This window comes from Monodelphis domestica, chromosome 3 (genome assembly GCF_027887165.1).
Source record: "Monodelphis domestica isolate mMonDom1 chromosome 3, mMonDom1.pri, whole genome shotgun sequence".
Lineage (NCBI taxonomy): Eukaryota > Metazoa > Chordata > Mammalia > Didelphimorphia > Didelphidae > Monodelphis > Monodelphis domestica.
This window is the reverse complement of record NC_077229.1, coordinates 92,976,080-93,003,897: the sequence shown is the minus strand read 5'-3', so window position 1 is coordinate 93,003,897 and position 27,818 is coordinate 92,976,080. Positions and strand designations below refer to the sequence as shown.

Here is a 27,818-nt window from a genome sequence, read left to right as displayed (position 1 = left end):
AAGTTAAGAATTGGAATGTTCCTTGAAGTAGGTGTTGGGGCTGCAGGAAAAAAGAAATTAAAAACTATCCCCTTTGCCCCACCCCCAAATAACAAAGCCCACTGGAATGCCTTTGGTCTCTTTTCTCCTTCATTTTCTCCTCTCTGTGAGTAGCAGCATCTGCTGTACAACACCTCCCCCACCGAGAAAAAATCCTGAGATTGGTGAATCATATTTCATCTGTTCTAGAGGAAATTGAAACTGAAAACCAAAAAGTACACTCTTTAAAACAAAAAAAGTATGGCAGTTTTTACTTTTTATTGTTTGTTTTCAACTTCACAAATAAATGAGAACAAAGCCTCCCCCCGTGTCCACTGGGTGCTGTCTGTGTCTATCCGGCTTTGAAGTCGATGTTGTTCTGTTATAGATGTTGTAGGCCTGATAATGGTGATTGAAAAATATGCTTTTCCTGTTTAAAAAAAGGGGGGAAAAGAGTGAAAGTGAGAGAGAAATGATTTCAACAAGTCTGTTTTTCTTCTTCCCTTCTCCTTTTGGTTTTTGCTTCAAAAACTCACCTTGTGTGCAGCCCTGTTGTTTTTGGAGTGAGAGGTTGCAGCTTTGGGGTGAATGAGAGGAGGAGCAGAGGTCCAGACCTCACTCTCCCTCGCTCCTGGGTCCTCATGGCTATTCTGGGAGGGTCAAGGGACACCTTCCTGGTTTCAGTTTAGAGTTCCTGCAGAGTTATTTTGCTTTACTAGAGAACTAAGAGGTTTGGGCTGGGAGTTGTGAAACTATGGATCATTGATTGATACCTGGTACTGAATATACCCATGGCTTTTGCCTCCCAGGAGGACCCGCAACACTGCAGAAAGAGCCCTGGATCTAAAGAACCTGACTTCAAATCTTCTCCTTACTACCTGGGTGACAAGGAACAAAAGGCTGAAATGATAGAACAGTTGGGAAATGCTTATGCAGACCTTCAAGTGTGATGGAAATGTCTCCTGTGGATGTCTCCCTGGCCTGTGTTTGAGTTTCTTTATATGGAAAATGTTTTCATTCAACGACTTCTCAACCACTCCCCCTTCATGGTTGGAGTGAGAGTCAACTAAGTAACATTTACTCCTTTAAAAAGGCCCTTCTCAATAATAAAATTTGTCTGGAAGAACAAAAGGTCAAGATAATGGAAAAAAGTGAAGGAAGGTGGCCTAGACATACCAGATTTCAAACTTTATTATAAAGTGGTAGTCAGAATAATCTGGAAAAAGAGTGGTAGGTCAGTGGAATAGTTTAGGTATTCAATATGCAGTAGTAAATGACCTTAGTCATCTAGTTTTGATAAATCCAAAATCCAGGTTTTTGGGACAAGAACTCACTATTAAAAACAAAACAAAACAACAAACGGCTGGAAAAACTGGAAAACAGTATGGCAGAAACTAGGTGCTGACCAATATCTCATACCATATACTGAGATAAAATAAAAATTGACACATAATTTAGACATAAAAGGAGTATGATACCATAAGCAAATTAGGGGAGCATGGAATAGTTTACCTGTCAGATCAATGGAGAAGGAAGAATTTATGACCAAACAGCATCAAGTATTATGAGATATAAAATATATAATTTTGATTATATTAAATTTAAAAGGTTTTGCACAAACAAAACTAATGCAAACAAAGTTAGAAGGGAAGTGGAAAGGTGGGAAAATTTTAACAGCATTTCTCTGATAAAGGTCTCACTTCTCAAATATATAAATAAGTCAAATTTATAAGAATCCAATTCTTATAAGGACAAAGGATATGTATGAACAGGCAGTTTTCACATGAAGAAATCAAAGCTATATGTAGTAATGAAAAAATGCTTTAAATATTATTGAATAGAGAAATACAAATGAAAACAACTCTGAGATACCCGATTGGCTAATTTGACAGAAAAGGAAAATGACAAATGTTGGAGGGGATGGGAGAAAATTGGGACACTGATGCACTGTTGGTGGAGTTGTAAATTGATCCAATCATTCTGGAGAACAATTTGGAACAATGCCCTAAATTATAAAATATTAAAATATATATATATATATATATATATATGTACATATATATATATATATACACACATACATACTATAAAATGTGCATATCCTGTGATCCAGTGATACCACTATTAGGATTGTATCCCAAAGAGGTTAAAAAAAAAGGGGGGGAGAACCCATTTGTACAAAAATATGTATAGCAGCTCTTTTTGTGTTAAAAAAGAATCAGACATTGAGATGATGCTCATCAATTGGGGAATGACTGAAGAAGCTGTGATAAATAATTGTGGTGGAATACAATTGTGTTATAAGAAATGATGAGAGGCAACTAGATTGCTCAGTGGATAGAGACCCAGGCACGGAGAAGGGAGATTTCTGGGTTCAAATGTGGCCTCAGATACTTCCTAGCTATATGACTCTGGGCAAGTCATCTAACCCCAATTACCTAGTTCTTGCCACTCTTCCACCTTGGAACCAATATTTTGTATCAATTCTAAGACAGAAGGTTAAGTGTTAAAAAAAAGAAAAATAATTGATGAGCAGGATGATTTCAGAAAAACCTAGACTTACATGAACTGATGTAAAGTGAAGTGAGCAGAACCAGGAGACCCTTGTACACAGTAACAGCAATATGATGATCAACTGTGAATGACTTAGCAATTTTCAGCAATATAATGATCCAAGACAATTCTAAAGGACGTATGATGAAAAAATTTTATACACCTCCAGAGAAAGAACTGACAGGAGTATGAATGCAGATCAAAACATACTATTTTTCACTTTATTTCCTTCATTTTTTAAATATGTGTCTTCCACAACATGTACAATATGTAAATACTTTGTATGATATCACATATATAATCTCTATCAAATTGCTTACTATCTCAGGGAGGGGGAGGGAAGGAAGGGAGGGAGGGAAGGAACTTGGAACTCAAAATTTTAGAAAGGTAATGTTAAAGGGTTTTACATGTAATGGAGGAGAAAAAAATTAAAGATTTTTAAAAGCCTCTTCCCTAGTGAGAAAGGGTATTCAAGTCAGTCAGATTCTCTTGTGGGTAGAGCAGAAAGTTCACAGAGAAAGTTTAAAACTTTGCCAAGAACCCTTAGATTTGAAGGATTTTGCTCTCTTCTAGTCTGGGAACATAGCATTGTGTCTATACTTCTAATCTATCTATCTATCTATCTATCTATCTATCTATCTATCTATCTATCTATCTATCTATCTATTTCCCTGTCTGCCTATCCATCTATCCATCTATCCATCTGTGTATGTGTATATATATATATATATATATATATATATATATATATATATATATATATATATATATATATATAAAATTTTTTTTAAACCCTTACCTTCCATCTTGGAATTCCAAGGCAGAAAAGTGGTAAGGGCTAGGCAATGGGGGTTAAGTGACTTGCCCAGGGTCACACAGCTGGGAAGTATCTGAGGCCAGATTTGAACCTAGGACCTCCCATCTCTAGGCCTGGCTCTCAATCCACTGCCCCCATACATATATTTTTAAGAAAGGAAATTGGACTAAATTGTTTCTCTTTGAGAAAGCTGAGAAAATTTAAAGTTTCTCCAAATTTCCCTTTCCCATGGCTAGTCACTAGCTGGCATCCATTTCTTTGCTAAGCTTTAATATTTTTTATGGTGATTTTTGCTTTTTCTTCACATAAAATCTATGGTGAATCCATGAAAGTTGTTGCTTGCCTGCTTACTAGTGGACTGAATAGTGGGTTGGTGGGAGGTGCCACAGACTAGCTGAAACTTAAAAAAAAAGTATATATATATACATATATATATATATATATATATATATATATATATATATATATAATCAGAAGAATCAATTCTGTTCTAGTGACTATATCTTAGATCTTATTGAGGAGGGCCTTTTATTTATTTTTACTAATAATAAATCTTCAAACAGGAAGAATTTTAACTGAACTTTCTTTTTCATACTAAAGAAGGACACTGGAAAGTCAGGTACTTGGGGCATCATCCACTTTCTCTGTCCTATTCCCTGGGCATAAGCATTTACGTAGAACTTACTATATAAGCTAGGCACTGTACTAAGTTCCTTTCCCCTTTTAAAAAACAATTATGTGAGGTAAGTGCTACTGCTATCTCCACTCTACAGATGAGGAAACTGAGGCAAACATGTGACTTGGGTAGGGTCATACAGATAGTAAACAAATGAGGTCAGACTTGAAATCAGATCTTACTCCAGATCCAGCACACTCTATCTATTGCACACCTCCAAGAAAGGGAGAGGGAAAAGGAGTAGAGAGAAGGAGGGAGACAGACAGACAGACAGACAGAGGCAGAGACAGATGGGAGGAGAACTAGAGAGGACAGAGACATAGGCACAGAGAGAGAGGGGGAGAAGAAGGAGGAAGAGGACAATGATGATGAGGATAAGGAGAGAGATTTGAGTGAAAGCCACTGTAAGGAGAGATTGTATGATCTTGGAGGCTTTAACTATCCTTCCCAGAAGGGAGAAGAGAGTAGAAATGGGTGATTACAAGTCAGCCAGTGTTACTCTCCATAGTATCAGCTATTGGTTACATGGGTATAAAAGGATTTAGAGCTGGAAGGAGTCTTTAGGGATTATGTAGTCTCTCTCGCTCACATTTTTGGGGGGAAATTGAGCACCCAAAGAGAGATTGGAACTTATCTGAAGTCAGCCAGAGCTATTTTTCAAATCTTGGTCTTCTGAAAAGTACTTTCTGCTATACCACACAGCCTAGATCTCCATCTTGGACTCTTTTTTTCACTCACTATGTGCCCCCCCCCCCCAATTCTGTTCATCTTTGGAAAAGTGGTCACTATCTCTATTCTCCAAGGGTAGGAAAGAAGTATCTTATATATTTCTATATCTCTCATATCTCTCTCTACAGCATGTAAGGATTTATAAAGCACTTTCTTCATGATAACCTATTGAAGTATTACATCTTACTGGGAAAGATATTTAGTGAGATAATTTGTCCACAGACACACAATAAATCAAGGGTTGATGACAGGATTGGGATCCAGTTCTCTCATCCCCAAGGTTATCATTTATTCCATGGGACATTTATTCCTCCATTCCATTTTGTCATTTATTCCTAGGACAGTGATGATGAACCTTTTAGAGACCAGTGCCCAAGCTGCAACCCTCGTGCAGCCTGTGAGCCCCACCACCTTATCTCTGACAAGGGGGTGAGTGCTCTCATTGGGCTGCTGGGCAGAGGGACAGGTGATGGGAGAAATGTCCTCAGGTGGGCGTGGAGATGGGGAGGGGGGACAGCCCCCTCCAGCAGACATACCATAAGTTTGCCAGCATGGCCCTAGGCTGTCTTTTGATCATTCTGATCAAGAATTGAGGAAGAAAATGAATCCTGGGATCTCAGAAGTAGAAGGGATCAAAGCTCTTTCTTTGTAGAGGAATAAGCAGGCTCAGAGAAGGGCACAGTGACTGGAGGACACAAAGAGTTAGTGGCAGGGCCAGGACCAACCCATGGGGATTTTACCCATTTCCTCACTAATCTTGATATTTTAGGGTACCAGTAACTGATTCTTGGAAGATGGAGTCTGTTCCTGGCCATTGCCTGACTTTGCTGCAGAGAATTAGAGATATTTTTCTCCCAGCCCTCCTCCCTTTTACCTCATGGAGGTCCCCAAGAAATGACAACTGCTGGCAGTGCTGAGGTTACAGGCTGTCTTGAAGGTTCAGCATCTTGGGGCCCTGGGCCTCCATTGGGGGTGGGGGAGGGCTCCAACTTTACTGCAGACTATCAATGACGGAGCAGCATTTGGCAAAGATGTTTTCTGCAGCATCTTCTGCCAGGATCTGAAGGTGGTGCATATGGAGGAAGAAGAGGTCAGTTTTAGGCACAGGGGAGGAGATGGGTTCTACTCTTGCCCTTACTTCTCCAAGTACATTGCTACCATCATAGTTGCACCCCTTTCCTCCCCCAATGAAGTTTGCCTGCTAAAAGATTGCATAGCTAGAATGAAATTCAGATCTCTATCCCTTCATTTTCAGATGAGGAAACTAAGACTCAGAAACAATGTCAAGGTGACATGGGTGGAATAAATATGAGAGGAAGGATTTGAATATCTCAGTCCCCTGACCAGTACCCATCAACTATATCACTATTTTCTGCTCTAAGGAAATCTGACATACAAAAATGCCAGTCCCTTCAGAATCCTTAGTATCAGTCAAGGACTGTTTCCATTTTTTAGATGAAAAAATCAGGTCTTTGGAAGAGGAAGTCCCAGAAGGCAGGAGCAATGAGGGCAAGTTGCAAATGAATAAATCTTAGCTTGGGGTAATAAAAAACTGCATAACACTAGAGATGCTATCCTGCGATGGAATGGGACCAGTCATTCATGCCTCAGTAACAATAGACAACAATTGTACTAATAACTCTTATATAGCAATTTAACTATGCGCCAGTCACTGTTTTAAGTGCTTTATGATGATTATATCATTTGATCTTCACATCAGCCCTGGGAAGTAGGTGTTATTATTACAGATGAGGAAACTGTGACAAACAGAATTAAGTGAATTTTCCTCTAGAGGTCTTTAAGCAAAGCCTAGGTGGCATTTTTCAAGTTAGCTTAGTTGAGAAGAGGTTGACCTGGACCTGGAGGTCCCTTCCAATTTAAATGTTATGACCTATATACTCTTGGAGCTGGCAGGGATCTTGGGTTCCAGAATGTAGAATTTTAAGAGTTGGAGGAAGCTTAGATCATAGAACATAAAAGGTCACAGCCCAGAGGGAACTTGGACATCATCCAGCCCAAACCTCTTATTTCACAAACTTGAAATGAAAAGCTTCAAAGAAGGGAAATGATTTGTTCAAGGTCATATATACCAAGAGGCAGAGCCAGAATTGGACCCAGTATTGGTATTTTGTTTGTTTGTGTGCTTTTCCCTCTGCTGCTACCCAAACTTCCCTGTAAATGTGAACTCTTCCTTTTCTTCCACCTCCTAACACCTGGGGATAGTGTGTTTTTAACCCTCCTTTCAACTCCCCTATAAAAATGGGAAGAAACGGAATCTAGGCACATATGAACACTTACATTCCGGAGAAGGTTTTTCTGCTGGTAGAAAGCCAAGATGGGCTCAGAAAGGGTGTAATGGGTCTCTAGCCTCTGCCGTACAATGTTTTCAGCATCATCCTCTCGTTGTCCTTCGTGGCCTCGATGTAATACGCGGTGAATCATGGTTTCCGTGGAGCAGTCAAAGACAATGACAATATTGGGGGAGCGACCCATCTGGGGAGGCAAGAGAAAAGCTGCAATGCTCCATTACAGGCCCCTGTCTCCCTCTCCAGTCTCAGAGAGGAAGGAGTAGGAGGGGCAGAGCTGGGAGCAGTTTGTAAAAATGGCAGTCAAACAAATTTTGGCTCGTTATGAGGAGCAACTTCCTAAGAATCAGAGCTGTCCCTAGGAAAAATGGTCTGCCATGCTCTGACAGACCAATGGTTCCTGCCACTGGTGGTTTTCAAGAAGAGTGGATGATCCTAGTTTGAGATGTCAGATTGAGTATCCCTACTCATGTACAGGTTAGTCTAATTATATGTATAAAAATAACAGTGGTAATGATAACATTTTTTAAATGTTTTTTAATGTGCCAAGCTCTTTACAGTTATCAACTCATTTGATCCTTACAATAACCCTGGGAGCTAAGTGCTATGATTGTCCTCAATTTACAGATGGGGAAACTGAGGCAAGCAACAGGTTAAATGATTTGCCCAGGATCACATGGCTAGTAAATGTCTGAGGCTAGATTTGAACTCAGATCTTCCTAGCATCATCTCAAATATCTAAGGGGTCTTATCGATGTTTTGTTTTTTATAATTCTGACCCTTTCTTTGAATGTCATAAGAGGAGTAGTTGAGAATCAGAAGGCTTGGGTTCAAATCTCATATCGATAATTCACAAATCACTTCCCCCCTTTTGGGTCTAGGTTCTCTCATCTCTAAAATAGGGAGCTTGAAGTAGATGATTTAAGGTCCCTTCCAGCTCTAAATCCCAAATTCCAAATCTCTAATCAACATTCACTATGTAATATAGAAGAAGGTGAGGAAGGCAAAATCATGTCATGATCAGCTTGATGACCCAACTTTATACACTGAACCCTAAGCATCAGGCAGGCTTTGTGGCAAAGGAAAGAGCCTGGCAAGTCCCAGTTCTGCTCCTTTCTAGCTCTGTTGACTTCTCTCTGGGCTTCAGTTTCCCCATTTGTAAAATGAGAATGTTGAAGCTAAATGATCTTTTAGGTCTTCTTCTACTTCAAAAACCTATGAAACATATGCCTGGGTGACCTTTAGTAAGTCACCTCTATATTCTGGGCTCTGATTTTCTGTATTTAAAATGGGGATACTTTCTGTCAAAGTCCTGTTGTGAGGAAAATGCTCCATAAATGGCAGAATACTATACAAAGATGAACTGTTGTTATTACTACAATAACTAACAACAACAAATATGAACTATTATTATTGTTGTTCCATCAAAATTCAAGTTTCTATAGTAACTTACAAACTTATTTATAACATTTCTGTGATAATTTTATGTATCTCTGTGTCTGCTTTTACAGAGGAGAAAACTGATGTTTGAAGAAACTAAGTGGGGCAGCTAGGTGTGCAGTGGATAGAGCACCGGACCTGGAATCAGGAGGATCCTGGGTTCAAATTTGATCTCAGATACTTTCTAGATGTGTGACTTTGGGCAAGTCACTTAACTCTGATTGCCTACCTAGCCTTTGCTGTTCTGTCTTAGAACTGATATTAAGACAGAACAGGAGGGGTTTAGAAAAGGAAGGAATAAACGAAGCAATTTGCTTAAGGTCTTATGCTTTACCTTAAAAAAATTACTACAATAGATATATTTGGAAAAACAAGTGTTATAAACATGAAAGCTATCCTTTTTTCTTTCTTTTTTTTTTAAGTATTTGAAGATCATGTAGTTAGGAAGGGTCAGAGCTTGGTTCAACTCTTGGTCTTTTAAGTCCAAGACCAGTGCTCTAAACCTGTTTTCTCCTTCAGAAACTCAATCCAAATTTATTGTATTTTGCCTTTATTATTTTTATAGAATTAAACTTTTGGGCTAGAACATCAAGTTAAATGGGCTCATTTTATGGAAAACTGAGTTGGGGAGACAGAAGGCAGCTTACCTGAAGTCACCCAGGGAGTAAGACAGGTGAGATCTGAACTTGACTCTAAATCCATTGATCTTTCTAGTACATAGTATGGCCTTTCCAAAGATGACCTCTCTCTATTTTCTATTCATTCAACAAAACATTCTCTGCTCTCCCTGCCAATCCCTCTTAATTCTCAGACCTTCCCCCTGTTGAAGACATCCTATTTATCCTGTACACAGCTTGCTTGTGCCTATTTGCATGTTGTCTCCACCTCCATTTAGATGATGAACTTCTTGAGAGCAAGGATGGTCTTTTGCCATTTCTTTGCATTTTTGGCATTTTGCAGTGTTTGGCAAGCTGAAAGATGTTTAATAAATACCAATGACTGCTAGAGGACTCCAAAGAATAAGGGAGTCTTTCAGTTTTAGAACTCCCTGCTCTTTGACATGAAACAGTAAGATTCTGCCCCAGCTGTATCTGCAGGGTTTTGTTCAGGTCCTCAGTCATCTGTAAAAACTGCCCCTTCTTTACACTCTGGCTCCTGTCCCAGAGCTTTTCACCCCTGGCATCTTTCTGGAATGAGGAAGGATTGAGGGAGATGTCCAGATAAAGCATTCCATAGATTGAGTAGAAGGAATCAGGAATCCAATCTGGGATTCCTTGGGTTTTCTCAGAATTGTTAAAAATTGTTAATAATAATGGGGTGGGGGGGGATGGGGTTGGAGAAGATGGTTGAACTGGCAAGGTTGGGGAGGAAACAGTACACTTACAATCCGTTCAAACTCCTGGGCTTGGCTAAGTTCCCGGGGGAATCCGTCTATGAGAAAGCCTTTGCTCTCTGGTCGGGACAACATGTTGTCACTCACCATGTCCAGAATCACACCCTATGGGGACAGAAGTTGGGTATTAGGAGGTTCAGACTTGGTCTTGCACTAATTTGCTAAGGTGACTTTGGGAGAGTCACTAGCTTTTTCTATGCCTTGATAGTCTGGGAACCACACAGTGTTTACAGCTTAAGGAATTATCTAGTCCAAATCCTTCTTTTTACAAAGCTGGAAACGGAGACTTAGTCCCATAAGTAGCAAGCCCCCAGCGTCATAAATCAAACCCAAGTCACTTGCCTGCTCCACACCCAAGTGCTCTTTCCACAGCTGCTTCAGTCTTATTTGAAAAGTGAGGAAGTTGGTTTTCCACCCCATACAGTTGCCCAAGGTTAAGGATACAGTCACCCAAATCTGTGAAATGGGTATGCCCTCCCATTTCATGGACCTCTCCTGGGCAAGGATCTGGGCTGTGAAGGTAGAACTGTGGGAGAGCAGAATGAGTCAGTTGGGTCCTCACCGTGGGCACCAGCAGGCCCTTCAGCATGATGTCCCGGATCTGCTGGCCCCGGACAGTGGCCTGATTTGCCTCCTTCCTCAATAGCTCCCCAAGGCCCACATGACAGAAGCCATACTTGGCTGCCATGTTCTCACACTGTGTCCCCTTGCCACAACCTGGTCCCCCAATTACGAAGATGATCCGGTGGGACTTGAGAAGATCTGGTGAGGGAGGAGGAAGAATGTAAGTTGTCATGTGTTCGCAGTTGGTATATGTCTGTGCAAGCGTACACTTGTGCTTGCAAACACTGTGTGTGCAGGTGTGCGCTTTTGTTATGGAGTCACAGGATTTAGAGCTGGCAAGGGCCTAGAGGTCATATCATCTAATCCCTCCACTTCAAGGTTGAGAAAACCAAGGTCCCCAAAAGGGAAAGAAACTTTCCCAAGTATTTGAACCCAGGTTTTCTGATTTCAAGTCTGACTGTTTCTACCCACCTTTGAGTGCCTTGATATTTTTGCCAATATGCACCTGCTGGTGTATGTTGGTTCCTGATGACAAATAAGGAGAACCCGAAAGCAAAAGAGTGGAGGGCTCCACACTATGTTTTCCCAACTCAAGGTCTTTTCTCTTTTTTCCCACTCCTTCCCTCCCCCCTCCCTCAAAGGAAAGGACTCTCTTTCTGCCTGAGTCCCAGCCCCTTTTGTCTCTGACACTGGAAATGGATAGGGTTCTGGCTCTGGGACTAGGTGTGGGAATTCTGGGCTCCCAGGAGGACTCCTAGAGATTTACCCTTCTGCTGAGGCCTCAGGGATTTTCCCACCTGGGGCAGTTTGGATTGGCATCTGCCCATCTTCTTCTTAGCCCTGAGGGCTTAGTGACCCTGCCCACCAACTTCTCCCTCCTGGGCCTTGAATATCCAGACCCCCTTTTGCCCTAGCCTACCCTTTCTCCCCCTTTACCCTCCCTCCCCTGCTCCCCCAGCTTTCTGATGTCATAAGGAACTCTGGGGCCCCTACTATTGCCCTTAACCTTGGGTAGGGAGGGAAAAGGAGGTGTTAATGGGGCCAGGAAAAAGAGTAGCATTGGACTCATGAAAACATACACAGATCTGAAAGAAATGTTAGAGATAATTTAATCCAAGAATTCTTAACCCAATTTGTCTCATGGACAGTCTGGAAAGGTCTATGGATCACTTCTGGAAAATATTTTTAAATTCATAAAATTTTTAAAATATAAAGGAAACCAATTATAATGAAATGCAAATTACCAAAATATTTTTTAGAAGTTCATGAGCTCTGGGTTAAGAACTCCTAATCTGAGGTCTAGCTAATCAAAGAGACTTGCCTAAGCTCAAGAACACATAATTTACTATGGAGTAAATCTGGAGTCTAAGCCAGGTCTTTTGGTTTCAATTCCAGTGGTCTATCTACCATGTTTCTTCATCCAAAGTGTGGTCTCCTCAGCATTCAGTGCCCTTGAAGAGAGAAAATGAATTTCCATGCTCCTCTATATTCAGGCTCATGTCTCAGGCTCAAGTCTCCGTGAAATCTGGGCTGTAGGTAGAAGTTTATTTTGGTTTTACTAATAGAATCACAGAAATAATTACAGAAGACATAAAAAAAAAGTAGGTTGAGGAAAACAGCTGTGGCTCCTCTCTCTACCACTATTGCTGCTGAACACCATGGTATGTAACTATTTCTGTCTCTCTTCCTGCCTGGCTTCTCCAAATATCTTCATATCCTTGAAATTTATAAGATCTCTGGCCACATTTCTATCAGGCATTAATTGGGAAATACCTTTATAATAGGCTTGAGAAATGTTCCTCCAGTGTTCTAATAACAGAGAGATCACTGCTCTCGGGAGAAATCCATTCTACAGCCGGATAGCTCTCATAATTAGGACATCAGTAGATAGAATCTTGGGCCTGAAATCAGGAAAAGAAAGCTTATCTTCCTGAGTTCAAATCTGACCTCAGACACTGAGCAGCTGATGACCTTGGGCAAGTCACTTAACACTGTTTGCCTGAGATTCCTCATCTTTAAAATGCACTCGAGAAGAAAATGGTAAACTACCCCAGTATCTTTGCCAAAAAAATCCCAAATAGGGTTATGAAGAGTTGGACATGACTGAAAAAAACAATTAAACCACATTATTTGGAAGGTTTTCCTTACATACAGCCTAAATCTACCTCTCTACACCTTTCTCCTCCCTATCTCTAGCCCTCAGCTCCCATATATTGTTCTTAATTTGTAGGAAACTTAAAAACAGAGGGGAACAATCAGGGAGGTAATCTGTAGGCAGATGTCAGAAGGGATGGGATCAAGTGTACAAGTATTATTATTTTTAACCCTTACCTTCTGACTTAGAATCAATACTGTGTATTGGCTCTAAGGCAGAAGAGTGGTAAGGGCTAGGCAATGGGGATTAAGTGACTTGCCCAGGGTCACACAGCTGGGAAGTATCTGAGTCCAGATTTGAACCCAGGACCTCCCATCTCTAGGCCTGGCTCTCTATCCACTGGGCCACCCAGCTGCCCCCAAGTGTACAAGTATTAAGACTGATTTTGTCAAGAAGAGCCACTGCATCAGAGAGGAGAGGAAAGAATAGATTGGAGGATGGAGTCAGTGTGTTGAGATGTAAAATATGGGAGAAGAGAGATCTTAAGGAGGCTTCTATTTTCTTATTAAAGTATGAAGTGAAGTCCTCATATGATGTGAAGATGTGGGGATGGATGCTATGGGAAGCTTACGGGAGAAAAAGTTTAGAGCAATCTCTGTGGGGAGCAAGATGGAAAATTAGAGAGCATTAAAAGGATTGTCTTGAAATCAGATAACATAAATTTGTAGTGTACTCAGTAAATTTGGTTGTATGACTTCTAGTGTGCTTCAGTCTCACTGGTGGTGAATCTGTGAACTGGTTCTACCATTTCAGAAAAACTTTTTCAAATTTTTCGAACTAAATTGTTCATGCCTTTAGACTGCAGGATCAAGAGATAAATCAGTAGCGGTACAGTGTGGAATGTTACTACATCGCCAGTCGTTATACTGGTTGAATTTGTTCAAATGTTATTTTTTTTAAACCCTCACCTTCTGTCTTGGAATCAATACTGTGTATTGGTTCCAAGGCAGAAGAGTGGTAAGGGCTAGGCAATGAGGGTTAAGTGACTTGCTCAGGGTCACACAGCTAGGAAGTGTCTGAGTTCAGATTTGAACCCAGGACTTCCCATCTTTGGGCCTGGTTCTCGATCCACTGATCCACCCAGCTGTTCTCTGTTCAAATGTTTTTTTAAGGAAGAGCTCTTTTGGGGTGGAGGGTATGGTATATATCAAGAAATGACTGTGATATAAAAACAAAAAGCTCTAATAAACTTTTAAAAATCAAGTTTGGATATTAAGATCTTGAATCAGTTTGGACAGCAGTTATGCTGTCCAAAAAGTACTGTTCCTTCTAGCTTTGTGTCATTTGTAAATGTGATAAACATGCCCCCTAATGTTTTTTTTTCCTAAGTAACTGATAAAAAATATTCTACAGGGGGGCAGCTGGGCAGCTCAGTGGATTAAAGAGCCAGGCCTAGAGATGGGAGGTCTGAGGTTCAAATTTGGCCTCAGACACTTCCTAGCTGTGTGACCCTGGGCAAGTCACTTAACTCCCATTGCCTAACCCTTTTGCCTAGTATTGATTCTAAGGCAGAAGGTAAGGGTTTAAAAAAAAAATTCAACAGTACAGGGCCAAACATTGGTAAGGCAGAATGTTGAGAGACATTCTGAGCTGATCAGGAACCATTATCACTACTTTTTCAGTCTAACTATTCAACCAACTATTCACCTCACTCTATCACTGCTAATCAACATCCATTCTTCTTTTCTATAAGGGTAACATGACACATGGTGTATGCTAGTTACACATTTTGTGGTATTACCAAACCTATGCCCATCCATCCTGCCTCTTTGCCCTGCAGGCTGAAACTCACAGAGAAGCAGACAATTGTGCAATTAATTAATTAGCAAGTAAGGGAGTGTATAATTCGTAAAGAAATGCATAATGAAATGCTGCTGTATTCTGTCCACCATCCCAGATGGGTTTCAGTCAGAGTCTACTCAATGGTTATTTGAGAGACCCCTTTCTGAGAAGGCTGAGAAAGGTTAGGTATATTCACTAGTCAGGTTTACAATTCAGCGTAAGAGAATTCTGATTATCTGGGGCTCTGCCTTGATCCTGTGACTAGGAAACTCTCTGTAATCCAAATGTCTCTGTATTATAATTTCATGTTAGTTATATCCTCCTGATCATTTCCCAAAGTGGAAAATTCCTCCTAACTACATTTTCCTTTTCCTGTGTGATAAAAGGATTAGGAGAAGGAATTATGAAACCTGGGACTTTTCAGAAGTGTGAAGCCTCTACCACTTAAGGCAGAGAAACTAATCTTCTCTCCATTTTACTAGCTCCTAGAAACTTGTGATTTAAGTGCTCTGCAAACTGTCTCTGTTTCAGCTCAGACTCTTTTTGGCAGCACTAATCTCTCATATTCCTAGAAAGCAGCTTGTACCTATTTTTTTAAAGTTAATTTTTTTCCAGATTAAATCTTGGTACAATTTTCAATAATTGTTTTTTGAAAGTTTTTGATCCATGTTCTCTCCCTCCCACCTCTCCCCTTTCCCCAAGATGGTAGGTAATATGATATGTTATATAATATATATTTCCATGTTCATCATGTTGTGAAAGAAGATGTATCAAAATTAGAGAAAAATTCGTGGAGAAAATAAAGTGAAGAATGGCATGTTTCAATCTCCATTTAGATTCTATCAGTTACTTCTATAGCAGTGGATAGTTTTTTTGGTCATGAGTCTCTTGGTGTTGCCCTGGATCCTTAAATGGCTGATAATAATTGGATAATTTACAGCTGATCACTGTACTTTATTACTGTTACTGTGATACAACTCTCCTGGTTCTGCTCACTTCACTTTGTATCACTCTAAGTCTTGCTAGGTTTTTTTAATAATCGTCTTGGTTGTCATTTCTCATGGTGCAACAGTATTTTATTATAACCAGTCTCAGATAATTGCCACCCCTGCTTTTTTTTTTTTTAAACTTTAGCAAAGCATAGTATATTCTGTTCTAACTCTTTACCTTCCCTGCTTTAAATGAGTTTCCTGTAGACAGCATATTGTGTGATTCTGGTTTTAATCCACTCTACTATCCTCTTCTATTTTCTGGGTAAGATCATCCCATTCACATTCAAAGTTATGATTACTGTGTGTTTCTCTTCTTTCAGCTTTTTCCTGTTCACAGATATTTTTATTTGATCACCAACTTCACAAGTTCACCTTCCCTTTTGTCTATCCATCCCTTTTCTTGTCCCCCCTCTCTTCCTTATTTCCCTATAAAGTAAGATGAGTTTCTATAGCTATGTGTGGATGTTGTTGGTGTTATTCCTGCTTTGTGCCAATTCTTTTTTTTTAATTCACTCTCTTTTTTTTAACATTATTTTTTTATTTGGTCAATTTCAAACATTATTCCTTGGTTACAAAAATCATTTTCTATTCCTCCCTCCCATAGTCAATGCACAATTCTTTGTGCCAATTCTAATGAGAGTAAGGTTCAACCAACCCACCCCATCTTCTCCACCACTTTATTCTTATAAGACTCATGTGAGATAATTTACCTCCAATTTCCTCTCCTTTTCAATTTTCCCAGTGTATTCCACTTTCTTATCCCTTGATTTTGTTTTGCTGGGGTTTTTTTGCATATCATCTGATCATATTCAAATGACTGTTTTCTATGTGTGCTCTTCTTCACTCCCCTAAGAGTAAGTTTTTAAGTCTCTTCCACACCTTAAGTATCCTAAGTAATTTAGGTAGCTTAGGTACTTCAAATATCAGATATATTAAGTATCTTAGTTAACACCTCATTTAATAATTCAATCAGTTCTACTCCATTGTTTAGCTTGATTACCTTAAGTATTTTAAGTTCCTTTAGAATAGTTTGTATCACAGAAATCTTAAGTATTTTATCACCTTATATAATGCAATCAGTTTAACCCCACTGTTTCCCTTGATTACTCTATGTATCTTAATCCCCTTAAGTATCTCTTATATCATAGATATCTTAAGTATCCTAGTTAATACTTTCTCACATGGGGATAGCATCAGTTTAATCCAATTGAGTTCCCTTGATTTTTTTCCTTTTCTTTTTACCTTTTTATGTTTCTCTTGAACACCAAATTTTCTTCCTAGCTCTGGTCTTTTCTTTAGGAATGACTAGAAGTGTATTTCTTCCCCTAGAATATTATGCTTAGTTTTGCTGAGTAATTCTTGGTCATGGTCCTAAATACTTTGCCTTGCACAATATCATATTTCTGCCTTTCAGTCTTTTAATATAGAAACTGCTAGGTTCTGTGTAATCCTGACTGTGGCTCTATGATATCTGAATTGTTTGTTTGAACCTATTTGTTTGGACCTCAGTTCTTGTGCAAATCAGTCTTAGAAGATTGAGGCTGAGGCTACAGCTGCTACTAGTGGGACCAAAAAAGTAAGTCTGAGCACAACAACCTGTAGGTGACATGGCTTATAGGTCACATTGTTCTTTCCACCTTCTATCTCAGACTTGAAACAGGAGTTCAAAGTTTATATCAGTGGTGCAGTTGCTTGAATTTGGAAGTTTGGAGGGGTAGTAACTAGTCAATACACATGTGTTGAATGCCTACTATGTTTCTGGCACTATGTTAAGTGCTGGAGAGCTAAAGCCTATCAGGTGTTAGTACTAAAACCCACCTCAATACCATTTGCTTTTTTAGAGGCAGAAGGGTCACCAGGAAAAATGGAGCAGGTCAGAGTTTGTGATGTTTAGCAGTAGGACCCAGTCTATGAGTGGAAACATTACTTCCAGCATAGGCAAAATAGAAAGATTTAGTTTCCCCTCCTTCCCTCTCCCCACCAAAACCCCAACCATCTGGCAGTTTTATTGGGTTGCAATATTAGTATGAATGAACAACGTGGTATGACAGCCAAAAAGGCTAATTTCATCTTGGGCTGCTTGGAGAGATGAACAACTCCCCCAAATAAGGTGACTGATCTTCTGTCCAGACTACATCTAGAATGTTGTGTTTGGATCCAGGTACAAAATTTTAGAAAGAGTATTGATGAGCTGGAAGTGATTCAAGAGGGAAGCACTACATCATGGTTGAAACTGGGGATTTTTAGCTAACAGAAGAAAAATTGGATTGCATACCTGGCTATTTGAAGGGTTGTTACTTGGAAGGAGGATGAAACTTGTTCTGTTTAGCTCCAAAGGGGATAAATAGGTGGAAGCATCATTGAGGCAAATTAAAGCTTGCTATAAAGAAAAACTTCCTAAGAGTGATGCAAAAGTGGCCTGGGTGGCTTCCCTCTGAAAGAAGCAGCTCTTGCCAGGTTTTCAAGCGGCGGATGGATGGGTACTTGCCACAACTGGTACTGCAGAGAGGGTTGGAACAGACTCCCTAAAGTCTGCACCAGTTCGGAGAGCTGGATGTTGTTGCTGTTCTAGGAAGGGAACCTGGGCAGCAGTTGCCAAGCCCCCAAGTTGCTATGGCAACGAGAACTCGTTCAATGAGTGAAAAAAGTGCGCGTGTGTGCCTGCGCTCGGGGCTCAGTGGCTTGCCCAGGGGGCCTCAAAGACTACGAATCCCAAGATGCACCAAGGCACGAGGATCCGGCGGGTGCCCCTACAAAGCATGAAGACATAGGAAATACCTGGGTTGGTTAAGCGGAGGCAGAAAATTTGTAGCTTCATGAAGTTCAAATGGCTCACAGGGTGGGAGCATGGTACGGGGGGAGGGAAGGGGTGCCCTACTCACCTACAAACCGAGAGCCTGGTAAGTGGAACAGGGAAGAAGCCATTTAGTCGGATCCCGAATCACCGACTCCCAAGGCTTACCTACGTCATGGGAAAAGGGGCTGGGCCTATGGGAGACGCAAAGATATTTACCTCGACTAGGAAGTGCGTCATCGCTCCTTGGGTGGAGTGAGCGAGACCTGTTCTCTTCGGCCGCAAATAGTTGTCAAGACGACGACGCCAGAAGTTTAACTTCCGGGTCAGGCCGCAGCGCCTGCTGGGGCTCAAAGTTTACACCAATGTCAGTGATGGTGGTGGCAGTTCTTCCTTATTTTAGGTAGGAGTCGGATCGGCTTCGTAATCTGAGCGGGTTCTGTGGGAAGATTAGGGGCCGGACTGTGCGACGACTCTCGTCCTTTCACGCGTCCACGCGGCGGACTCATCTTTGGGAACCATGACGACTCTGGTTAGTGAGTGGGAACGACTTGAGGGCATCCCTGTTCAATGCGAGCCGCTTGTGTCTGTGCGCGAACAAGAATGTGTGTGCAAGTTTGTGAGGTGTGTGTGTGGGTTCTGTATTTTCTTCTGTGTGTCTGTGCGCGTACAAGAGTTTGTGAGGTGGTGTGCGGTTCGGGGCGGCTTGGATCCACACACCGTATGCTGCCTGTATCTCTGCGTGCAAGACAGTGTGTGTACTCACTTGTTCCAGTGTATGTATCAGTTAGCAAGTATTTATTAAGCGCCCACTATGTGCTGAACACTGCTAAACCCTAGAAAGGGAAAACAGTCGCTGTTCTTAAGGAACTCACATCCTGATGGGGAAGACACTATGCAAATAACTTTGCATAATTCTGTATTGCGGATCCTCACAGATGTCTATTAGTTTGTCTGCAATTCTCTGCCAATGGGTCAGTTTTCATGAATGTGCCTCATGATGTATATGCCTCAGTGTATGCCAGTGGCTAGGATGTGAGCCTCTGCCAGTATTTCTATAACTGCTGTGCCCTTGACCTTTTACACTTGTGGTTTTGACTGTGAATGTGTGACCATATACAGTCTGGCGTTTTAAAGTGTTTCCATACTCTTGTCCAATTACCTATGACTGTTTCTCTTTTTTCTCTCTCCAGGGGACCAGTAGCCAGACTGTGACTGAATATGTTGTTCGAGTCCCTAAGTGAGTTCTTTTGGGGTGGGATGGGGTGATGTGATGTGATATAGGGGTATATTCAAACCCCAGACCCATCATTTCTTCTGTCCCCACCTTCTGTGTTTCCTGGCCTGCTGACAGTTCTGTTCTTGCAGGAATAACCTCAAGAGATATAATATCATGGCTTTCAATGCAGCTGACAAAGTCAACTTCTCCACCTGGCACCAGGTAAGTCTCATGCCCTGATATTAGGCAGGAGCCTTAAGAAAAAGGCTTGAGTCTGGGTCAAATAGTTAGGGTTGTTGACTCCTAGGCTTAGGGGTAGAGGGCCTGCATAGGTAGAGGAGAGAGCACCTCATTCTGTCAGTTTCTTATATATATATGATACCTTTTGTATGCTTAGCCTGTGACATGAGAAACATAAGATTTTTGATACCTGTTTAATACCAGATAATGTATCACCAAGTATTAGGTTAGAAATCTCAGACAGACAGGACTGTAGATCACAGAGATCTATCCTCAGTAAAGATTTTTTGAAGAAGGCAGAGCTTAAGCCAAGATTTGGACAATGGAGGTGAATAATATGAATCTGGGCAGGTCAACTTAGCTGGAGTCTGGGGGAGGGGAGGTAAGATGTCCCCCCAACAATGTTTGCCAGGGGCTTTGGGATGAAGTTGTTTCCTACATGTCAGGCCAAGATGGAACGAGATCTGAGCAACAAGAAGATCTATCAGGAAGAAGAGATGCCAGAATCTGGAGCTGGCAGCGAGTTTAATCGAAAGCTTCGGGATGAAGCCAGGAGGAAGAAGTATGGCATCATTCTCAAGGCCTTCAAGGCTGAGGACCAGCCCTGGCTACTCAAAGTCAATGGCAAAACAGGCAGGAGGTGAGTGGTCCTTTTGGAGACCTCCCATTTATGCTTGTCACCCTCTGGTGCTGGCCTGTCCCAGGGCTTCCTTTTGTTCTTCTTGGGAGGGAAACAAGGGAAGAAAAGGCCCCAGGTTCCAGGAATTTATGGTCTGTCTGAGGCTTGGTGCCAAGGCCTTCTGAGGGGAGCAGGCCCTGGATGAGTGATGAGGACCTGACCAGTGACAAGGTCTTTGTCCCCTTTTGGCTGCTGCAGGTTCAAGGGAGTAAAGAAGGGAGGTGTGACAGAAAACACCTCCTACTACATCTTCACCCAGTGCCCTGATGGGGCCTTTGAAGCCTTCCCTGTGCACAACTGGTACAACTTCACCCCCCTGGCCCGGCACCGGACCCTCACTGCAGAGGAGGCTGAGGAAGAATGGGAAAGGTGAGAGGAGGAAGGAAGGAAGGGGTGGGGGGGGCAGTGGTCAGTGACCAAGCAGCCTGCTTTAAAATACTGACACTGTACTAAGGACTAGGCAGACAAAGAAGGGGAAAGGTAAGGCCTGTACTCAGAGGAGGAGGGCACATTCTTATACTAGGGTTGGGGGAGACAACCAGATGTCAGTCACTGGGTGCATATGAGGGCTCTCCAGAGTGGAAGAAGGTTAGCTCTGGGTCTGGACAGGAAGCTTACTGCCCCCAGCTGTCCTCTTCTCTCAGCCTTTGCATATTGCTAGTTTTGTACCCCATTGATGACCTTAACCTGTTATGAATTCTTGTTATCCCCTTATTTGTTATCTCCCTGCTAGTGACAGAGAAGCCCTTACCTACACACCTGTCACCATTTTTGTCAAACAAAGCAAACAAAGGCCTGAGAGAGAGGTCATAGAGTTAGTAATTAGAAAAATTACTAGGAGACAGTTGGTCCTTGCTGGCCTCTGAATTCTCTTGCTGGGTCTGTGATCAAAAGGTCTAATATATCAGTATCTAGGTATCACAACTGGGAATCACACCTAGCTCTCCTGATTTCATATTAAGGGCTTTTTCCACTCCTGGCTTTGGGGGAAAAAGAGAGAGAGAGAGAGAAGAGGGGGAGGGGGAGATGGAGAGAGAGAGAGAGAAAGAGAGAGAGAGAGAAAGAATTACTCAGACAGGCAGACACACACATACATAAGCAGTGAAGGGAAGGTGGAGAGATCTGAGCTGGGCAGGGTGAGTCAGGGAAGGCTTCCTGGACAAGGGGCATTGTCCATCAAGCACCCTCTCTTTTGTAGGAGGAACAAAGTCCTGAACCACTTCAGCATCATGCAGCAGCGCAGGTTGAAGGACCAGGACCATGATGAGGATGAAGATGAGCACAAAGAGAAGAAGAGCAGGAAGAAGTCCAGTGAGCTCCGCATCCATGACTTGGAGGATGACCTAGAGATGAGCTCAGATGACAGCAATGGCAGTGGGGAGGAGGGTAAGGATGTGGGGCTGGGCTGGGGCATGCACATACCCAGAGGATGAGTGGCCAGGACAGCGTAGGCCCTGACCTCCTCCCGGTCTCCCCAGGGGAGAAGGTCTCCAAGACGAAGAAGAAGGCAGCTTCCTCCAGGGGTGGCAAGAAGAAGAAGAAGAAGGGCTCTGACGATGAGGCCTTTGAGGACAGTGATGATGGGGACTTTGAGGGCCAGGAGGTGGACTACATGTCAGATGGCTCCAGGTGAGGGAGACAGGCCAACCTCACTCCTTCCTTTCAGTCAGTCCTGGAGCTCAGGCCACAACCTGCTCACCTGCAGCCTTTTCTTTCCCTTACAGCAGCTCCCAGGAAGAAGTAGTAGGGAAGCCCAAGGTGGTCCAGCAGGAGGAGGAGGGCCCTAAAGGTAGGTGTGAGCCTGAGAGGAAGCTCTCATTTTGTGTCCCCTGCTAAGAACAGGCTCTCCAGCGCAGTCCAGTTCAGCCAGTCCCAAGGGCCCCTGAGTAGACTTGGCCCTGCCACATTCTACCTTGGGGAGAGAACCTGCACCAGGGTGTTGCAAAGTAGTTGGGGTAGCAGTTGTGATACCAGTTGTCTTGTGATAATCTTGTGATCAGAGATAACAGTTGTGATCAGAAAAGGTCTCAGATAGGAAGGGTCAGTGGAACTGAGTACTGGACAGAGCTAGGCATTCCAAGGGGAAGGTCAGGCCTGTTCAAAGGCCCAGATGGGGGAGAAGGGGGGTTGTGGATGACAGCAACAGGTAGGCCAGGTCAGCTGGGCCATGGAGCTTCTGAAGGGTATTACATGAAGCCTATCTGGAAATGTAGGTTGGAACCAGATTGTGGGTGGCTTGAAAGGCCCAGCAAGGACAAGAGTGAAGCCCTGCTACTTGGGCCAAGGAGTCACACAGGCATTCCTGTGATTTGGGGATAGCAGTTTGGCACCTCTAGAGGAGTATGGCCAAGAGAGGAGAGATTAGAAGCCAGGAAGCCATTGCTGTAGTTCTAGTGAGAGATGAGGGTCTGAAGGAGGAGAGGTAAGAGTGGACAAGACTTGACAAGTGAGTGGATGTGAGTGGTGAGGGAGAGGAAGGAGTGGAAGGGACCTGAAGCTTGCAAACTTGGGAGGGCTTGAGCTCTGAAAAGAAATAGGGGGAGTGGGGAAACTACAGAAATGAAAGAAACGGGGAAGTTAGGATGAGGGCATGGCTTTGGGGGGACCTGAGGAGTTTTGCTTGGCTATGTTGAGAAGCATGCCACATCCAGTTGCAAAGAGAAGGCAGTTGTGGTGAACAGTGAAGAATTCATGGAAACCTGAGTAGAGCAGTTGGCTTCCCAGAGTCTGGCCCCTCAAGAGGCTGAAAAGGGAGGAATGGGTGAGGAAGTGGAGGCAGTGAGTGTGCCAGGCTTCTTCTCTGAGAGAGGCTGCAAAAAGGAGCAGAGATGCAGGCCTGAAGCTGGAGATGGTGGTGGGGGCCTGTGAAGGCATCTTAAGATTAGGGCACCAGCACCAGCAGAGAGCTCTTGTTGCCCTCCCAGGCATTGATGAAGAAAGTGAAAGCAGTGAAGAGAGTGAAGAGGAAAAACCAGCAGAGGAAGAGGAGAAGGAGGAAGAAGATAAGAAGGCCCCTACTCCCCAGGAGAAGAAACGCAGGAAAGGTGAGTGGATTGGGGAGAAGGAATTTGCCTGGCATTCAGGAATGTGGCCCCCAAGCTGCCTCTCCAGCCCTTGGTTCCTCTGCTGAGCTGGGCCACCTCAGCATCCCTTCAGATTCATTCTGCAATCCATCCGCATTCATTGCTGCCCTTGAGCCTTTAGTCAGAGCCCGTGTTCTCCACTCTCCCTGAGCTACATGGGGAAATGCCCTTTCCTCTCAGGCTTGTCTTTGGAGGGCCACTGAGGCCCCTCTGGCTCCCCCAACCCTCCCTTGAGGGGCTCCAGCTCCCAGCAACCTATGCCCCCTCTGTACTGGCCCTGCTTTTATTGTCTGGAGGTAGTCCCGAGTTCCCCCAGCCATGGAAATGAGCTCAAGCCCAGAATTAACTATAGCTGTTCCTTGGGAACATTGAGGATAACTTTTGATTGTTTATATGCCAGTCTGGGGCCTGGCATTAGAGCAGGGGCTCCCTGAGGGCAGATCTGGCCCAGGTGAGCTGCGTTTTTGCCCGTGTACAGGCTGGCATGGGCAGTGTTTGTTGGGGCCTAAGGGGGGGGGGGAGGAGGGAGCTTTGGGAGGGGAAGGGCCAGGGTCAGAGGTCTCAGGCTTCTCTCTGACCCCTAAGGAGACAGCAGTGAGGAGTCGGACACCTCTGAGGAGAGTGACATCGACAACGAGGCTTCCTCGGCCCTCTTCATGACCGTGAGTGTGGCCCAGTGGGACCAGGGGAGGGTCTTCCTCTACCACCAGCCCAGGGAAAGGTGGGCTTGTGTGTCTCCTTTTGCCTGGCTCAGTGTCCCCTTCCCTATCTCATTTCTGCAGAAGAAGAAGACGCCCCCCAAAAGGGAGAGGAAGGCCTCGGGCAGCAGCTCCAGGGGAGACAGCCGCCCAAGTACGCCCAGTGTGGACAGTGGCTGCACGTCCTCCACGCTGAGGGCAGCTGCCAGCAAGCTGGAACAAGGTGAGATGGGACCCAGGCTCCTCCCCTCCACTCTCAGACCTGTGCCCCCTGCTTCTGCCCCCCACTTTGCCTCTTTTCCTAAGAGACAAGGCAGGCTTCTCAGCCCCTGGAATTTCCTCCTTTCCAAAGCACTTTGCCAGCTTTTCTCTCATCTCCACCTGAGGACAGAGGTGAGGCCTAGTTACCCAGGCTAGACCCGGCTGGTGCAGGATCTTCCCTCTCCTGGTGCCATCTCTAACAGGGTTTTATGGTGCTTTGGGGGGGCATAAGGGGCAAGTGCCCACCCTAGGCTGGGGAGAGGCCCACCTAGGCTCTGCCAGGGCCTATTGGGTTCAGTTTGGGGGCCACATTGACAAGGGGAGCATCCCGAGAGGAATCGGGCCAGGGTGCTGCAGGTCTGGGAGAGCAGGGCAGACAAGGAGCCTGAGGCCCAAGAGCTTCTGTAAGTGGTAGGGCTAGCTTTGGAATCTCCAGCCTCAAGTTCCAGAAAAGCCTTTTGGAGGAATACTGAAGAGGGAATTCCTGTCGTGGTGGAGACCAGGCCGATCTTTGCACCCCTCCAGCTGACACTGTGCTATTTGTTTCATGCAGGGAAGCGCCAGATGGGCCCCAGTGACATGCCTGCCGCCAAGCGGCTTCGGTTAGATGCCGGGCCCCAGAGCATCTCGGGGAAATCCACTCCCCAGCCCCAGTCTGGCAAGTCCACACCCAGCAGTGGGTGAGTGAGGAGCGACGTCTGGGGATGGGATGGGGTGGGGGAGGCAGATGCGAAAGCCTCAGCCCCCAACACTGGTGTTTGTTTCTGCAGTGATGTGCAGGTGACAGAGGATGCTGTGAGACGCTACCTGACCCGGAAGCCCATGACCACCAAAGACCTGCTCAAGAAGTTCCAGACCAAGAAGACGGGGCTGAGCAGCGACCAGACGGTCAATGTGCTGGCCCAGATCTTGAAGCGCCTCAACCCCGAACGCAAGATGATCAATGACAAGATGCACTTCTCCCTCAAGGAGTGACGCTGCGGCCTTGGGTGCGGGACACCCCCAGACTCACCCCACCAAGGCTTGGAGGGGGGAATAAAAGCTACTTGGAGTTTTCCTCTCTGGCTCTGGGTGACTTCTTTGGTTGGGGATACCAGGACCCACAGGGTCATGGGGGTTAGGAGCCAGTGTGGCCTGAGAGACCATGTGTGCAGGTCAACTCCCTGACTTTGCAGATAGGGAAACTGAGACCTAGGCAGGGAAAGGGTCAGACCCAGTGTCCCAGAGGCAGGAAATGGAGCTCAGGCCTTGGGACTTTCAACCCAGTGCTTTTCCTCATCCTTATAGGGATCTCCTTCCATCAAGGGACTTAGCCTTGAGCCCAGGTGTGGAAACTTTCCTGTCTGTGTTCTGGTCCCTCCTCTCCCCAGGCTGTACTTGGCTGCTGCTGGGAATGTCTGGGATGTCAGGCTAATTCTTGGGAAATGCTTGGTATTCCCAGGAGGAGCCTCCTGTTCCCCATCTCGTCACCCACACCGTATATGGGCACGTCCAGGAGGAAGTGGACTCTTCTGAACCCCCTGTCACACCTTTGTCTCAGCCCCCCTTAAGCACAGGCCCTGCTTTCAGGGACTGGGGTTACTAGCTTGGCTCTCTTCCTAGCTAGGGAACCCTGAAAGGTCAGAGGGGATCCCCAGCTTTCCTAGATTTCCTCTCTCAGACACTTGTGGAAGAGCACCAAGTTCCCTGGCCTAATCCATGGCTCATGCAGGAAGGGAAAAATATGGGGCTGTGATGGGATGTTTCCTGTTTTGACATTGGAGCAGCCAGGTCTGGAGACAGGGGCAGAATACCTTAATCCATCTGCTCGAGTTGGAGCCTGGAACCTAGGAGGGTTTGAGGAAGGATTTCCCATCATCTGGTCACCACGTGGCTGTCCTCAATGTGCCCCTGCTTTTGGTTTTTTGCCTTATCCCCCTAGTTCTGCTTGAAAGATGGGTCAACACTGTTTAGTATGGCCATCCTGATTTGGGGAAACCCTTCTTGCTCTACATATTAATTAGGTATGGTAAGCTCTGTCCCAAGTTGGAGAGGCAGTGTACTCCTCTTCCTCACAACAATCTTCATAATTTAAGGTGTATCTGGAATGTTGGGGCAGGAGAGCAGCCTTATTTGGGAGTTGGGGGCTAGTAGAAGCCTTTTCCCTAAACTTTCCGTAGATGAATCTTTCTTCCTTCCCTCAGCATTGCTGATAGTCCAAAGGGGTGGCCCCAGAGCTAGGAATTAATTTGTATTGTTGGTAATAATCTGGCCCCTCTTCATGCCTATTTCAAGGGCTAGGATTTGTGGCAGGGCAAGGGTTAATGTTCTGGGCCGCCCACCAAGTGATGACCAACCCCTCCTGCTGGAGTTGGGAGAGATATAGTGGGGTTCATGGAATCCTTCCATCTCTAGCTCTCTCACAACCCACAGCTCAGTATGGACGGGGCACTGATTGTGGTCACTCTCTTGTTGCTCCTGCCTCCTAGCCTTGGGGAGCTGCCTTCCGTCTCTAGATCTCCAGGCACACATCTGGAAGAGCGGCTCACATCTGGGGAGTTCATTCTGGCTCCTGGAGCTTCAGATACTCACCTCATACCTGGGAAGCTGCCTTCAACGCACAGGACCCAGAGGCCATGGCTAGGTAAAGGATTCTATGGCTGGGTAGACAAGGGCATATGGTTCACTCTGAGTAAGCAGCCTGATTTGAGATCTTAGTTCTCAGGTCCTCCAACCTTTTATTCCCGATTACCCTACTTCCTAAGGCCTTGCTCTTCCCCTTTCTTCTAGGGGACCCTCTGTTGCCATCTGTTTCAAGAGCCCGGGTATCCCGGGCACTGCCTGGGTCAGCCACTCAGTGTCAGCTGCAGAGCTTGCTACTGTCGGTGAAGGAGCTAGGTCTGGGCTACGATTCGGACGAGATCATCGCCTTCCGCTACTGTGCCGGCAGCTGTCACGGTCCCCACACCCGCCACGGCTTGACGTTGGCCAGGCTTTTAGATGAGGGCCGCGTGATGGGCCAGTCCTGCTGCCACCCCACGCAGTATGAGGATGTGGCCTTCCTAGACAACGACCACCACTGGCATCACCTTCCCCAGCTCTCCGCCGCTGCCTGTGGCTGTGGAATCTGAAAGGCCTCCTCCTGGCTCACAGTGGCCACCAATCCCCTCACCAAGCTATAGCCATGCCCAGACCCTCCCTACCTCTCCCCAGGGACTGTTGCCTCTCTTCTCTGCAGCTGGGATTTAAACGCATTTCTCCCGACTCCTCTGCCAGGTTCCAATGTGCCCACCTCACCAGCATCCTGCAGCCTCGTACCTGCTCTGCTCTTGGTAACTTGAGGGGAGGAGGTTAGGCCCATTCTCCAGAGTGGGTAAGATGGAAGCAAGAAAGACTTTGGGGAAGGGGGACAGAATAAAAAGCGAGTGCTATGACTGCTA

General features: G+C 44.5%; 3 protein-coding genes and 1 long non-coding RNA gene across 7 annotated transcripts; 2 read left to right on the top strand and 2 right to left on the bottom strand.

The window, feature by feature from the left end:
* Positions 1–278: 278 nt before the first annotated feature.
* LOC100025761 (adenylate kinase isoenzyme 1) lies at positions 279–11,973 on the bottom strand. The gene is made up of 7 exons (XM_056820994.1): positions 11,904–11,973; positions 10,968–11,021; positions 10,495–10,694; positions 9,924–10,037; positions 7,092–7,286; positions 5,668–5,853; positions 279–448 (listed from the first exon to the last, which is right to left on the bottom strand). Exons 1-6 carry the CDS (start codon positions 11,971–11,973, stop codon positions 5,785–5,787), a joined length of 702 nt encoding a protein of 233 aa, XP_056676972.1. The 3' UTR covers positions 279–448; positions 5,668–5,784.
* LOC100025715 (general transcription factor IIF subunit 1) lies at positions 11,579–25,455 on the top strand. 4 transcript variants are annotated; one of them, XM_056822552.1, is made up of 14 exons: positions 18,069–18,207; positions 18,623–18,751; positions 19,413–19,459; positions 19,588–19,660; positions 20,125–20,318; positions 20,556–20,726; positions 21,556–21,743; positions 21,836–21,986; positions 22,082–22,146; positions 23,282–23,401; positions 24,026–24,102; positions 24,223–24,361; positions 24,953–25,079; positions 25,170–25,455. In XM_056822552.1, the coding sequence occupies exons 2-14, from the start codon at positions 18,740–18,742 to the stop codon at positions 25,372–25,374; spliced, it is 1,569 nt and encodes a 522-aa protein (XP_056678530.1). In that variant the 5' UTR covers positions 18,069–18,207; positions 18,623–18,739; the 3' UTR covers positions 25,375–25,455. The 4 variants fall into 4 exon arrangements, with proteins under 4 accessions (XP_056678532.1, XP_056678530.1, XP_056678531.1 ...); XM_056822553.1 differs by having other exon boundaries at positions 18,073–18,207; positions 18,627–18,751; XM_056822554.1 differs by lacking the exons at positions 18,069–18,207; positions 18,623–18,751 and adding an exon at positions 11,579–12,157.
* On the bottom strand, positions 12,404–18,425 carry LOC130458290 (uncharacterized). Its single transcript, XR_008917411.1, has 3 exons — positions 18,308–18,425; positions 17,701–18,175; positions 12,404–15,752 (listed from the first exon to the last, which is right to left on the bottom strand). It is a non-coding gene; the product is annotated as an uncharacterized LOC130458290 (long non-coding RNA).
* On the top strand, positions 25,452–27,812 carry PSPN (persephin). Its single transcript, XM_056822557.1, has 2 exons — positions 25,452–27,022; positions 27,169–27,812. Exons 1-2 carry the CDS (start codon positions 26,818–26,820, stop codon positions 27,507–27,509), a joined length of 546 nt encoding a protein of 181 aa, XP_056678535.1. The 5' UTR covers positions 25,452–26,817; the 3' UTR covers positions 27,510–27,812.
* Positions 27,813–27,818: the final 6 nt, after the last annotated feature.